The sequence below is a fragment of the Triturus cristatus genome, chromosome 4_1 (genome assembly GCF_964204655.1).
Source record: "Triturus cristatus chromosome 4_1, aTriCri1.1, whole genome shotgun sequence".
Taxonomy (NCBI): Eukaryota; Metazoa; Chordata; class Amphibia; order Caudata; family Salamandridae; genus Triturus; species Triturus cristatus.
The window spans coordinates 648544750-648560954 of NC_140585.1; the positions used below are offsets into that span (position 1 = coordinate 648544750).

At 43.2% G+C, this 16205-nt stretch overlaps 1 protein-coding gene across 3 annotated transcripts in view; it reads left to right on the forward strand.

Moving 5' to 3' along the window:
* NELL2 (neural EGFL like 2) overlaps positions 1 to 16205 on the forward strand; it is a 1146830-nt gene that overhangs the window by 623632 nt on the left and 506993 nt on the right. For all 3 annotated transcript variants that reach the window (XM_085653041.1, XM_085653043.1, XM_085653042.1), the window contains one exon: positions 4002 to 4130. In XM_085653041.1, coding sequence (XP_085509167.1) covers positions 4002 to 4130 — 129 coding nt within the window. The remainder of the gene's footprint in view (positions 1 to 4001; positions 4131 to 16205) is intronic.

Genomic DNA, 16205 nt, shown 5'->3' on the forward strand with positions numbered 1-16205 from the left:
CCCATTTGCAACTCCTCTCTTGGCTTTTCATCAGAAGACTAGTCTTCTGTAAACCTTTTATAATTGTCTATCAGGCCATTCGCAGGACTGCCACCAACTTAGGGTCCATCAAATTTAATCTTCATCATTCACTGGTCACAGGTAAATTTATTTAGGATATTCCAAGAATGGTAAAGTTTGGTGGCAGAGCCCTCTCAGTAGCAGCTACATGAGAATGGACTAACATTTTGTGCATCTTCACTCTATTAAATTATTGATCATCTTTGGTAAGACATTGAAGCCTTCTTTTTGACCAGCACATTTACATTTGCTTAGTTTTATCTCTTAATTTAAGTGCTATCTTCCCAAAAGTGCCAAGAAACGTCAGTGAACATGCGCTTCACAAAAAACAATAACATAATATAAATCCATCCTTAGCATCTGTACCATTTCCACCAGCACAATTACCACTACCACACCACAATCAACACCACCACTATCACCCTTACCACAACTGCTACCATTTCTAATACCACCAACACCATTAGCAGGCTATTCACCACCACTGCAAACATTGTTCACCATTACCATGATCAGAACCACTGCCCCTATTATCACCATAATCACCTTTAGTGCCGCAACCACATTTACTATCACTGATACTATTACTACCACACCTCTGCTACTTACCACCACCACCATTCACCCTACAACCATTACCACTACCAACACAATCATTACTATCATTATCAACAGCACTAGCTATACCATTAACACTAAAATAAAAATATTCCTACCACCAAAACCAATATAGTCGGCGTGACCATTATCAGAACCGTTGTCACCATTACTACAAACAGTATCACTGCAACCATCAACTCCACCCTTACCAGTACCATTATCACCACCACCATTTATTCCATTACAATTACAGCCATATTTTAGCACTAGCCACACTGCTTCCACAACCATTACAACCGTTATTACTGCCACCACCAAGGTGATGAACTAACACATGCAAATATATGCTGTCTGTATGTATAGCTCATTAAAGCCAGATTAACTGGCTTTGACAGTGCTTGTTTGGATGTATGTTGCTATTGGTGGGCCATACACATAACAGATAATTAGATAAATTGGAATTAGGACTCGGAAAGCAAACAACTTCACCTGGCAATCCAACAGTCACATTCCGAAATCTAGGAAAATAATTTTTTTGTGTAATACGCGGCATGGAGTTTTTCAATGTGCTAATGCAAAATAATAAGCATTAGGAAAGGCAATATATTTCAGCTATAAAATTCAGAGCTATTGGGTTACCAACACATTTTTCACGGACATTAATGCTAAAAGGGGCATCAATGTGTCACTAGGCATACAAACACATTTGTCATGATGCATGGCCAGCTTCTTAGAATGGAGTGTCCATTAAACAAAAGCCACTCTAAGATGGCCGTGATATGTATATATGTATTGACGCATGGGCAACCATTTTCACATTTTTAATTACCAGTTTTATATCAATAAAGTAAAAACACAAAAAAGAAAGTGTGCTGCTGTGTAAAAAACGGAAACAAACATTCTGGTAGCCCCGTGCAGCTTGCAGACTTTGCTATAAATCGAGAGTGCATGAGACAGAGTATTAGGAGAAATAAGCAGGAGGGAGGTCAAGGAAAGCCATGCACTTCCATAGAGTGCTGAAACGCAAAGCAAAAATAGTCCGCTTAGGTCCTCGGTGGAAAAATACAACTCATCCAGTCAAAACACTGTGAGATTGAACCGCTCAGGAGCAAGGGGCTGACACAAAGCATACTCTAAGTAGATGTTATGTTTTGGAAACAATACATCTGTGACACATTAGACCTAAGAACTGAAATAGGAGTGTGGTCAGAGTGACAAATGCCTTTGTTGACTTGACACAAATTTTGTCAATGATCTGTCTGTCAAGTCAAGCTTGATTTTTTTTAGCAGTGGGCCTCTTCAAATGCAACAGAAATGTATGCAAAAACTTAATTAATAATGATAGTGCATAATACACCCACAATGTAAAAACCTAGCCAATACCTCCTTTAATATATATTTAATTTCCACATTCCTCAGGGACAAAATGCCACATTAGTCATTTGTTTCCTCTTTAAATAATATATTATTATTTTCTCCAGATGCGTAGCTCAATTACTTGTGTCATCTCCACTGCCTTCGCAATATGCATTGCAACATTACAAATTAAATCTTAGGAGAAATAACACAACCAGCGGCGACTTGTGAAAAGCAGCAGCACTGCATGCTCACCAGTTTTGAAGTGTATATAGCCTTAAACCTACAAAATCAAGAGCAAAGTTCCAGGGTTGTATTACTATAAGTGCTACCACTTCTTACACCCGGGAGCACTTTTCTATTTTGAAATGGTTATGCAGCCCCTTCTTTAATACAAGTTACGTGAATGCACATTTTGTACCAATGTGAACATGCCATATTACAGATAGATGCAAAGAAGTCAAAGAGAGACTCACTTACTTTGCTCCACATAGAGGTGTTCTATAGTAAGTGTGCCTCCCCTGAGGGCACCCTTTGGAAAAGGGAAAGTGGGTCCCATTGACCCCCCGCCACCCTCCCCCCCCCGATATCCCACTGAAAATGGGTGCAATGGCATCACTGTCCCTGAAATACAGGAAGATTTCACTTACTCAGGGAAAGTTTGACTGGTGGCTTCAAACAGTTGGTCTGTCCTTCACTAATGCACGTGCCCAGTTAACTGCCAGTTAGCTCCTGCAGTGGGAGTAGTGCATTCAGTATAATATGGTTCACTGTTCGAGTCCCTGCCTGGCACATACTTTAAAGTGCACCATGGTGTAGCCCATGGTAGTGCACCACATTTATAATACTGTTGCATTAATAATAATTGAAGAACTTAACAACAATATATATGTCGTTTGTCTATCCATCACTTCTTATTTTTTTTAAATACAAATTCAGAATATTAACATTTGGCATGTTTTCGAAGTTGTATTTATCATAGTGACTTTAATAATAAAAATATAAATGTAGCGCTAGTAGAGACAGACAGAGGAGGAATATATGACCACATAACATCTATACTTTGCCATGTGTTAAAGCTTAATCATTTTAAGTGGGTAAAAAGGGTCAGTCCGCAAAGTGACCAAAAATCTCCACTGCGCTATTTTGAGTTCCGCAAACGGCGGAGCGCGTTAGGTCGTGCCGTTAGAGCTGATTTTGAGAGCCAGGTGTTTGTCCGCGCGAATGGCCCCATGCGCAGTGCAAGAGGGCGCTGCTTTTTTCTGCCGCTCGAGTAGATATTCTACTTGAGCGGCAGCTTCCTCAGCGTGAACGGAAGGTTTCTCAACATGAGAAATCTCACCAGGAGGTGGTCTGGAGTAAGATTTTCCTTGCTCAAGCGCGCCAAATTAATGTAGGTGCGCGCAAGCAGTTTTTCAGAACTCCGTGCAATACGCTGAGCGCCGAGTGGGAAAAACTCAGCAAACTCCGTGAGCGGAGCGGGATTTCACACCCAGGCCTAATCACAAGGTTTTCACCAGAGGTGCATCACTCAGTGCTACCCTGCAGATTCTCCCACTATTCTCCACTCCTTTGAATGACCACATGCCATGGGTACTCCACTGTAGAGGAGTAGTTCAGATAGCTGCGTAACAGTGAGTTCACGCTGTGACACAATAAAGTTCACAATTGATGCTTGACAGCGATACATTTGGTATGGAGTGTGTTTAGGGCAACATGCCAGTCCCAAGTCCCTGTATTCCGTTGTATGCTTCAAAGACTAAGGCCTTAGACCAGGAAGAGAGACATCACATTCCCTGATTACTGTCAGTAATGAAGGTGACGACTAAGAGCATTTCTGGCGCAGCAGTGTCAACATTAGAATCTTCTGACCTTTCTTCGGTGAAGTTCAGAACTTAAAAGTGACGCGCCCGAGTATTGTGCACTACACGGATGTATTCATGTACCCTCCTCTGTAATAATCATTCACCTTATGTTTCATTTAGGACACGATTTTTGTTCTGAAGGACATAACTGCATGGAATATTCCGTTTGCAGAAACCTGGAAGACAGAGCTGTGTGCAGCTGCCGTGATGGTTTCCGGGCACTTCGAGAAGACAGTGCCTACTGTGAAGGTATTTATTAAAATGTTTTGTTCAGATGCATAAACTGACGTGGATTAAAAAGATTTGCATTTTCTCGGTAGTCAGACAAATCAGCCTATTAGGGCAAGAAATGTAATTTAAACTAGATTAATCATCTTGAAATATTTTTTTACACTTTTTACTGCAATGTCAAATAGAGCCAGGTGTTATAATAATAAAACCTCTGTAGTAGATATAGTTATCAGTGCTCTGCTATCACCTGTATAAGGACAAATACGTATGACATACTTTCCCAAAGACGTCTGCTGCTGCATTGAGTCATAAAGCTATTTTTGAAGCAGCCCTCCTATTTAAATATAAGCACTTGCAAACGTCATAGCGCTATTCAGATGTATATTGCTTAGCATCTTTGGCAACATGTATATCACCACATGTAATATGTTTTCCTTTAGTATTTTGTAACGTTTCTTACAGACAGGTTAAACTGTACCATGTCGAAAACATTTTGCCATTTGTTGTGTTAGGTTCAAGTGATAAAAACAACTTGAGAAATAAATTGTAAAGTGTCTTGTGCAGATGCACAATCAGATTTGGGTTTATGTTGCCTATGTATTTTGAAACTTTAGCGTTACAAAAACAAATGATGGACGGAATGCTGACAATGCAGACATTCTCCCCCAGTCAAGAGATCTGGGTTAAATCCATCCTTCTTTTGCCCACTACGCCACCCCAGTTTAGACATGGCCATATGCAAATCAGTCTTGACCCTGTGCCTCATGGGAACAGTCCAGCCCGAACTACCAAGCCATGTCTTCCCTGGACCGGAATCAAGCATCCTAGGACCGGTTTCTGGCTATCAGCCGTCATCAGCCAGGATAGCTTGACTCCAGTGGCGTAGTGAGCACGGGACCCACGTCTGGGCATACCCATCCCACTTAGGACGAAAAGCGTTACAAAAACAAATGATGGACGGAATGCTGACAATGCAGACATTCTCCCCCAGTCAAGAGATCTGGGTTAAATCCATCCTTCTTTTGCCCACTACGCCACCCCAGTTCAGACATGGCCATATGCAAATCAGTCTTGACCCTGTGCCTCATGGGAACAGTCCAGCCCGAACTACCAAGCCATGTCTTCCCTGGACCGGAATCAAGCATCCTAGGACCGGTTTCTGGCTATCAGCCGTCATCAGCCAGGATAGCTTGACTCCAGTGGCGTAGTGAGCACGGGACCCACGTCTGGGCATACCCATCCCACTTAGGACGAAAAGCGTTACAAAAACAAATGATGGACGGAATGCTGACACCCCGAGTGGGAAGGGTATGCTCAGACGTGAGTCCCGTGCTCTCCATGCCACTGGAATCAAGCTATCCTGGCTGACGAGGGCTGAAAGCCCGAAACCGGTCCTAGGATGCTTGTTTCCAGTCCAGGGAGGACCTGGCTTGGCAGTTCGGGCTGGACGGTTCCCATGGGGCACAGCGTCAAGACTGATTTGCATATGGCTGGGTTCAAACTGGAATGGCATGGTGAGCAAAAAAACGATGGATTTAGGCCCAGATCTCTGTACTGGGGTGAGTGTATGACATTGTTCTGCATTCTGTCTATCAATTGTTGTTTTTGCTTTTGAAACTTTAGGCCCTCATTACGAGTTGGCTGAAGTGAATTCCATAGGGAGGGGGAATTCAAACCTTGCCCATTCTCACTAAATAACTAAAAATACTTACATTTTCGTTGAAAGGCATGCATGTTAAAGGCATATGTGTAGGAACATTTTGAAAGGTACGTGTAAACACTATGGGGTCCATTAGGCTGTAGGGCAGATCGCCACCGCCCGCATGGCGGTGGCGATCCGCCCTAAATCTTTCCCCGCCCGCCACCCATTTCCCCCCTGCCATATTAGTATGGCGGGGGGACCCCGGCGGACGGAAAGACCGCCTGCCGGTTTTCCGCCGGTAGGCAACCTGCCCAATTGCCTACCGGGCGGAATAGCCAAGGAATTGGTGGCGGTGCCTTGCAGGCACCACCATCCATATTTGTATGATGGCGGGGAATTGCCTTTCCATGGCGGAGACTCTGCAATGGAAAGGCAGGCGGTTTTGGCTTTGGGGGCCCATTGCGGGCCCCCAGGGTGTTCGGGGGGGCGTGGGGGGGCAGAGGGGGGGTACCTATGGTACCCCCCTGCATTGTCATGGACATGGTGGCAGGCACTTCGCGGTGCCTGTCACCTTGTGCATGACAATGCACGCAGTGCATTCCCAGCATTGTGGCGGGCGGTGCTGTGAGCACCACCCGCCACAATGCTGGGAATGGAGGTCCTAATCGCCGGTGCGGGACCGCCGAACCACTGGCGGCCGGTCCCAGCACCGCTAGGGTGGCGGGTAGATGGAAGTCCGCCCGCCATCCTAATGGGCCTCTATATGTGAATATAAATAAATATATATATATATATATATATATTCACTGAAAAAACCATAGGTTTCAGGGGCGTTATAGTTAGCTGGACTTTTCACTCGTACAAAACCATAGAAATTCCCCCGTTATAGTTAGTTCAGCTAACTATAACTCGCGCGCCCGCAATGCACTGCTGATGACGTCACATATTACATCACTCATGACATGGTCAGTGACATCACTCATGACATCACTAATGACATCTCAAATGACATCACTGATGACATCACTGATGACATCATCCAGTGAATGTGTGTTTTTCTGAAAATTACATATGTTTTATATATGTATATCTCAAGGTCGATGGAAGAATAAATGGGTATATAAGTGTCTAAATGGATGATTTGTTTTTGAAAAATTGATAGTATAACTGACTGATTAAGTGTATCTTAGTGAATACATGGCTTAGTGAGTAATGTTTAAATATGTAAATATCTGTATCAGTCTCTCACTTTGTGTATAAGTGGCTGCATGGGTTGGTGAGTAGCTACATGAGTGTCTATATAGGTTATTAGTTGGTTTTTTGAGTATCAGTATAAGTGTCTGATGTCTGTATGGTTCGGTCGGGGGTATTACGTAGTGCATAGGTGCATGAATGAGTGACTCACTGTTTGTATGTGTTGAAGACAGCATGTGTGCAGGACTGTATGGGTGGATGAGTGTGTGCATGGGTGTGTTAGTGAGTGAATGACTGTCTCAATAGTGTCTTTATGTTTTAAACTAGTATATGTGACTATTGGTGTATATAAGTGAGTATATGTGAGAGTGAGAGATTGAAAGAGTTCCTGTATGAATAAGTACGTGTTTCTATAAGTGATTGTTAAAAAGACTAAGTATGTGTAAGTTTCTGTAGAAGTAAGTGTGGTGGTGTGTGTATAACTGTGTATGCAGGTAAACGGATGTTTGATTCTTTATTAGCATGAGTGACTATGTGTGTGAGTAACTTTATGGATGAGTGGCGTTGTGTAACAGGATGTATAGGTTATGAGTACATATGATGAGTGAGTACATGTATGAGTGACTGTATAGGACTGTTGGTGAATGAGTGGATGTGGATGTGGATCTTACAATTACTGAATAGGTTGTTGTAACTGGTATTGGTATGTCCATTGTTTTGAAAAAATGTATTTCTATTTTTGAATGTGTGTATCAAAGGTTATATTAGGGGGAGAGGAGGTCTGCCACTCTATCACAAGGATGATGTCATCAGTGATGTCATCAGTGATGTCATGAGTGATGTCACTGACCATGTCATGAGTGATGTAATATGTGACGTCATCAGCAGTGCATTGCGGGCGCGCGAGTTATAGTTAGCTGAACTAACTATAACGGGGGAATTGCTATGGTTTTGTACGAGTGAAAAGTCCAGCTAACTATAACGCCCCTGAAACCTATGGTTTTTTCAGTGAATTTCAAAGGTTTTTTAAATGCTAATTTCTAGCTATGCCTACAGAGATAGGACATGTGAAGAAAGAAGGAAAAACGCACAGAAAAAAAAAAGAAATGCAGAAAGAAGCAACAGAAGTCCTCAAAGACGAAGAAAAGTGCAGGAAGAAGTATAACGTGCAGAAAGAACAAACAGAAGAGCAGAAACAAGCCTTGTTGCAAAATCATCCTGTACCCTCAACTTTTTCAGACGGATACTGGTGGTAACTGAGTCTGACTAACCAGTCCTAGAGCCAGTGCTATGTTAAAAGACACTCAGAATACAGTGAAAACACCTACATACACTAGGGCACACTATGTGTTGGGGTCCCCCTGTGATTAGCATGAACTCCTCCGTAAGCCCCTAGTATATAATAGGGCAGGGGATTAAAACTACCTCTTAAAATGCACCACAGGGCGTGTTTGAACACGTCACCTCATGCCCCGTCCCCTCCCTTCCCCACTGTGTAAACACGCCCTGTAGCCGTTTTAAGTTGGGAGATTAAGTCCCCTTGAATCCTGAGGGTCCCTAGGGTCTAACTAGACCACTAGTTACCTCCAGTAAGCGCCACAGAGCTGCGTTGCAGAGAGGTGTAAAAAGTGGCACGGCCTGCACCACCTCTCTGCAACGCAGAGCAGTGGTGCTTACTGGAAGCACCTGGTGGGCTAGTTGGACCCCAGGGTCCCTCAGGATTGAAAGGGAATTATTTCCCCAACTTAAAAACGCGCCACAGGGCCTGTGGGCGTTCTGAGGTGAGAGATTAAATCCCCTTGAATCCTAAGGGTCCCTAGGGTCAAACTAGCCCACTAGGTACCTCTAGTAAGCGCCACAGAGCTGCGTTGCATGGAGGTGTAAAAAGGGGTGTGGCCTCAGAACACCTGTCTGCAACGCAGCTCCCTGGCGCATACTGGAGATACCTGTTGGGCTAGTTGGCCCTCAGGGACCCTCAGTATTGAATGGGAATTAATTCCTCAACTTACAACTGGCCAGGGGGCGCGTTTGCAGAGTGCTGCAAGGAGGGGGCGTGGCCTCCAGCGCGATGCCGGTCTTTTATTTATTTTATTTTTTTAAGAAGGAAGGCTGTGGCCCCCTTTCTTTTTCTAATTTATTGGCCCTGGGGACCCCATTCCACAGGGCCTGCACCCTAATTTTTTTTGTTGAAAAAAATTAATTTTGCCCTCCCAAGGCCTTAATCGGCCCCGGGGACCCCAACCCCCAGGTCATGGCCTTTTATTTATTTTTTTATTCTTTAGGAGAGGGGCTGTGTTGCCCCCCTCCTCAGGCCACTTATGGCCCCGGGGACCCCATCCCCCGGGGCCGGCCTTTGTTTTTTATTTAAAAAAAAAATATATATTTATAGAAACACCTAGGACATGCTGGACAAACCGTATATACCTATCACCATGACGATTTGCGTGATATTCATTAAAAGGCGACTATGCATACAATGAATCCACGTAGAATGTATTCACACCGCTAGTGAAGCTCTGACATGTCTGACACCCTACCGTGCCTAATCCTGGCACCCCCGCTGGTGGGTACTCTCCAAGTAGACACCCTTGTCGCTTATTTATACAAACATGGGTAGCTATTGACGGGCACATTTAATACACATGCACACCAAGCCATTCAAAGGGGATTCGACAAAAATTCGACCAAACTGTGCAAGAAACCCCCTCACGGTTAATAAAACACACATCCACCGCCGGATGTGTAATACTTTTTATTTTACTCTCTGGAAAGGAGACAAACCTCACTTGAGAGTCACAGCGTGCTCCTGGCTGAGCCCAATGCTGTGTTACACCCACCAGTGCCCGCCGAGTGCCACACACCTCTGTGTTGTATTCCACCAGCTAGTGCGTATGCTATGACACTCTCTAGCCCATGTGCACTGTAACACCACCCCGTGAATATGTCATGCCACACTTGCCTTCGCACGGGTTATATTGCCCCATCTAACGTGCCTTCCTCGATGCCTATGTTATAAAGCACAGCGCTATGCCATGCATATTACAATCTGGGATCCATATCTTTGTCACAGTGCATATGCAATGTTACACTACCCAGCACATATTTTATATTACAACTTTAGAGACTACTTAGGTTACACAACACTGCCCTGTGCATATTACACTCCAAGGCGCATATCACATAGCAAGCGCTAGTGCCTGTGCTATCTCGCGCTCTCCAATGAATCTGTCATTGCGCACAATGTATTGCATATTATATTTCACGCCCCGGTTCATCTTATATCACACTTTTTAGTGCATAGTTTATACCATATACTATATCTAGTTTTCATTTTCAATCGTGCTCTCAGGACTATGTTCTATATAACACTGCGTCCACCTACCCTTTTCACGGCCATTACATTTTGCGATGGGGGGTGGAGGGTCAGGGGATGTTTCTGCCAAGTGAGCCCGGAGTCACAGTCCCAAATGTCCTCTTCTTCCTGAATAAAAGTGAGAATATGCTGCATACTTGTTCATATTTTAAGTAGTTCGCACAGACACACATTTTAAAAACAATAAAGTTCCTAATACCCACCTTCTATGAACAGTTAGCTTGCTGCCCCATCCACCTCCTCCCTATCCTCTGTTGTCTGAATCCATGGACTAGCCTCCTCCCTCCTGCCATGCATGGTCTCATGTGCTGCCACTGCCCTGCATTTAGCATGATGTACCAGTCCACTCATCCTGCCCTCCATTGCCCGATTCTATGGCCCATCATTGACCTCCTGCTTAGCCTCTGTGCTTTGCTTGCTGCCCCTGTTCTCCTTCCCCCTGCCCTCCGATGTCTTTGTGCATGCCCCTGCTCCATCCTTTTTGACCACCATGTTCCATGGACCTGCCACTCCTATCTACTCTGAGTGTTCTGTTGAGCTGCCACTCCCCTACCACCTGCCTAGCATTGTCAGATGACTGTAACCTGTCCCTGCCACCTCCACCCTGCCAGTCCACATGCCATGCCCCTATCCTCTTCCTCCTGTCCTACATGGTCCATTTTACTGCCACACCCTTCTGCCCTCCCTGATCTGTTGTGCTGCAACTGCTCCTCCTGCCTGCCCCGCGCGGTCTGTTGTGAGGCCCCTTCCCCTGAACTCTCTTGTCTGTGCCCAGGTCCTGACCCTCCCTTCTACCCTCCATGGTCCTTTGTGCATGCCCCTGCACCCTCCTTCTTGCCCATCATAGCCATTGTGCTGCCACTAACCCTCCTGCTTGCCATGCATGGTCTTCTGTGCTGCCATGGCCCCTCCCACCTTCCCTGTGTGGTCAGCTAGCTGCTCCTGACCCCCTCCCACCTTCCCTCCATGGTCTGTGTGTATGCCATCATAGTCTCACTGTTGCTCTCCATGGTGTGTCTTGTTTCTAGTGCCCATCCTGCCTGACCTCCATGGTCATCTTGCTGCTCCTGCCCTGCCCCCTTGCCCCCAGCCCTCTGTTTCCATGTGCAGATCCCTATTCCCTCCCTCCTGGCTTGTCGGTTCCATTGTAATGCCCCTGATCTGCCCCTCCTGCCCTTTATGGTCTGTTATGCTGCAGCTTTCTCTCCTGTCTGTCCATTATGGTCAGCTAGCTACCATTGCCTCTTTCCCCTCTGTTGTCTGTTGTCCATGTGCATGGTCCTGTCCCCTCCCTATTGCTTTCTATGGATTGTTGTGCTGCACTCCCGTCCCGCATGCCCTGTGTGGTGTATAGTGCTGCTGCAAACCCTGATGCCTGCCCTGTATGGTCAGTTTGGTGCACCTCTCAATGTCCCTCCTGTCCTCTGTTATCCGAGTCCATGTCCCTACCCCAATTCCTCCTGTCTACCATGATCCAATGTACCATACTTGCGAACATTTTGAACTTGGTAAGAGGGAGATTTTGAAATAAAACTGGGGTATTGATTTTCCCCTTTGAGTTACATTGAAAAAGAGAAGATTTTAGACAGGAAACAGATCAAGTAAAGCCCATTTGAGCTTAAAAACATTGGACGTTTCCTGGCTGAAACGGGTCTGTTGGCATGTATGGTTGTATGACCACTGCTTCTTCCTTCTGCCCCCAATGGTCTATTATATTGCCACAGCCTCTCTTGCCAGTCCTGTATTGTTGGTTTGTTGCCCCTGCCCCCCTTTCCACTTCCCTCCATAGTCTGTTGTGCTGCCACTGCCCTTCCTGCCTGCCTAGTGTGGTCAAATTGTTGCCTCTGCACTCTCCTACCTGCCTTCAATTTTCAGAGTCCGTGCCCCTGGCCTCTGCCTCTCAACAGTATCCCAATGAACAACTAGATTGCTAACATTCTATATTTATTACAAAAGTGTGGAATGCCTGACGTCATCTTGATGTAATCAAAACTGTAATGCCTAGAGCATTTCCTTTAGAAATTACATATATGAGAGGGTCTTATTTGCATCAAAATTATGGTTAGTGCTCTAAAAAACTAAAATGAGGACATATTTTCTGAGTTTTCAAATAGCGACAAAGAACTTTTAAATTATTTGTAATCTTAGTTTTTTTATCCAGTTGACCACTTGATTAAATATTGCATCCAAGGGGAGAGGGTGTGGTGTTACTTCCAGAGCTGCAGACTTTGCAACTGGGGAACCAGGTTGGAGTTTCTGCTTCAGCTCAACATTCTGTGATTCTGGTCAAATCACTTAATCTCCCCATGTCTACAACCAAAATGAATTGATCTTGTGTGATGTAACCAATGTTCATGTAAAGCACTCCAATACCTGACAAGTCTGCACTATATAAAACTGCAAATACACACAAAATAAGTGTTGCACACTTCTGTCATTGGGCTACATTTGGGCTACATCTGGGTGATATTTGGGCTACATTTGGGCTCTTTTGTCTCTGGAGGCCATTTTAGGAGATTTATTTGTTATGAAGTTTCCTAATTTCCTCATTTACTGCAGTCTCCTCAGTAGGAAATGCTTTCAGTTTTTTACTTTGATTCCATCAAGAAGGTATTCAGATATGTCACACATTTTCCATAAATTCTGAATGTTAGCACTCTAGTTGCTCATTAGATCACTGTAGTAAAGCTACTGCTCACCACGGAAGTCTGCTGCTAGTATTAGAAGTGCATGTTTCAGTCTGCATATCAGAATTTTTTAATGAAATAGAAGAGGATTTGAGAAGTCACTCAAAATGTGCCCTAATTTTTCTTTCTTCAGCACTAATCATAATTTCTATAGCAAAATGAACCCCCTCATTGTGTTCCTTTTTAAATTAAATGTTTTAAGTGTTACCAGTTTATTCCAATCAAGATGGCTTCAGGTGTGCCATACTTTTGTCATAAGTAAGACAGTAAGCGCTCTAGTTGTTCTTAAGAACACTCTGGGACATTCTGTCATTGGGCTATACTTGGGCTACATCTGGGTGATATTTGGGCTACATTTGGGCTCTTTTGTCTCTGGTGGCCATCTTGGGAGATTTATTTGTTATGAAGTTTCCTAATTTCCTCATTTACTGCAGTCTCCTCAGTAGGAAATACTTTCAGTTTTTTACTTTGATTCCATCAAGAAGGCATTCAGACGTGTCACACATTTTCCATAAATTCTGAATGTTAGCACTCTAGTTGCTCATTAGATCACTGTAGTAAAGCTACTGCTCACCAGGGAAAACTGCTGCTGGTATTGAAAGTGCATGTTTCAGTCTGCATGTCAGAATTTTTTAATGAAATAGAAGAGGATTTGAGAAGTCACTCAAAATGTGCCCTAATTTGTCTTTCTGCAGCACTAATCATACTTTTTATGGAAAAATGAACCCCCTCATTTTGTTCCTTTTTAAATTAAATGTTTTAAGAGTTACCTCTTTAATCCAAGCAAGATGGCTTCAGGTGTGCCATACGTTTATCATAAGTAGGACTGTTAGCGCTCTAGTTGTTCTTTGGAACACTCTGGGAAGCTGCAGTAGAACACAAAGGAATCAACTGACAGTCTCTGCCCTTGTTGGATGTACATGTTTTACTGAGAATGTCAGACTTCATTCTCACATGACTGAAAAAGATAATGTGAATTTACAGAAAATATGCTCTCAGTTTATGGAAAAATGAACCCCCTCATTTTGTTCCTTTTTAAATTAAATGTTGTCCTCTGGCCAGGCATGTGCCTTTTGCATATATGGTGTCAATCTGTTCAGTAGTTCCTGAGAAAATCAAAAGTAAAATCATATATATATGTGGGCGGAGCCTAACCACACATCTCATCCTGAGATCTGATTGGCTGTCAGCACTTCATCCAAGAAGTGTTGGCAGCCATCTTGGGACCAATATACATGATAGCACCTCATTAAAAAGCATTGCAGTTAATAGAAGGTTTTAAGACTTTAGTTACATTATAAATCATTTGTTGATGGTACCATACTCATTTTAGGAATTGTGGTATGTTCTAAAGTGATTTCACCATGTGAAAAAGCCTTCTGCTGGGATATCATGATTGAGAGAAAAATATTTTCTCATGCTTTTCCCACAGAGGTTTGGAAGGTGATCTATAAGCTAAACTGAGAGCATATTTTCTGTAAATTCACATTATCTTTTTCAGTCATGTGAGAATGAAGTCTGACATTCTCAGTAAAACATGTACATCCAACAAGGGCAGAGACTGTCAGTTGATTCCTTTGTGTTCTACTGCAGCTTCCCAGAGTGTTCCAAAGAACAACTAGAGCGCTAACAGTCCTACTTATGATAAACGTATGGCACACCTGAAGCCATCTTGCTTGGATTAAAGAGGTAACTCTTAAAACATTTAATTTAAAAAGGAACAAAATGAGGGGGTTCATTTTTCCATAAAAAGTATGATTAGTGCTGCAGAAAGAAAAATTAGGGCACATTTTGAGTGACTTCTCAAATCCTCTTCTATTTCATTAAAAAATTCTGACATGCAGACTGAAACATGCACTTTCAATACCAGCAGCAGTTTTCCCTGGTGAGCAGTAGCTTTACTACAGTGATCTAATGAGCAAAAAGAGTGCTAACATTCTGAATTTATAGCAAATGCGTGACACATCTGAATGCCTTCTTGATGGAATAAAAGTAAAAAACTGAAAGTATTTCCTACTGAGAAGACTGCAGTAAATGAGGAAATTAGGAAACTTCATAACAAATAAGTCTCCCAAGATGGCCACCAGAGACAAAAGAGCCCAAATGTAGCCCAAATATCACCCAGATGTAGCCCAAGTATAGCCCAATGACAGAATGTGCCAGAGTGTTCTTAAAAACAACTAGAGCGCTTACTGTCTTCATTATGACAAAAGTATGGCACACCTGAAGCCATCTTGATTGGAATAAACTGGTAACACTTAAAACATTTAATTTAAAAAGGAACACAATGAGGGGGTTCATTTTGCCATAGAAATTATGATTAATGCTGAAAGAGAAAATGAGGGCACATTTTGAGTGACTTCTCAAATCCTCTTCTATTTCATTAAAAAACTTCTGATATGCAGACTGAAACATGCACTTTTAATACCAGGAGCAGACTTCCATGGTGAACAGTAGTTTTACTACAGTGATCTAATGAGCAACTAGAGTGCTAACATTCAGAATTGATGGCAAATGTGCGACATATCTGAATACCTTCATGATGGAATCAAAGTAAAAAACTGAAAGCATTTCCTACTGAGGAGACTGCAGTACATGAGGAAATTAGGAAACTTCATAACAAATAAATCCCCCAAAATGGCAACCGGAGACAAAAGAGCCCAAATGTAGGCCAAAATCACCCAGATGTAGCCCAAATATAGCCCAATGACAGAAGTGTGCAAAACACTTATTATTTTGTGTTTTTGCAGTGTTATATAGTGCAGACTTGTCAGGTATTGGAGTGCTTTACATGAGCATTGGTTACATCACACAAGAACAAATTCATTTTGGTTGTAGACATGGGGAGACTAAGTGATTTGACCAGAATCACAGAATGTCGAGCTGAAGCAGAAACTCCCACCTGGTCCCCAGTTGCAAAGTCTGTAGTTCTGGAAGTAACACCACATCCTCTCCCCTAAGTGCAACATTTAATCAAGTGGTCAACTGGATAAAAAAACATAAAGATAACAAATAATTTAAAAGTGCTTTGTCGCTATTTGAAAACTCAGAAAATATGTCCTTATTTTAGTCTTTTAGAGCACTAACCATAATTTTGATGCCAATAAGACCCTCTCATATATGTAATTTCTAAAGGAAATGCTCTAGGTATTACAGTTTGGATTACATCAAGATGACATCAGGCGTTCCACACTTTT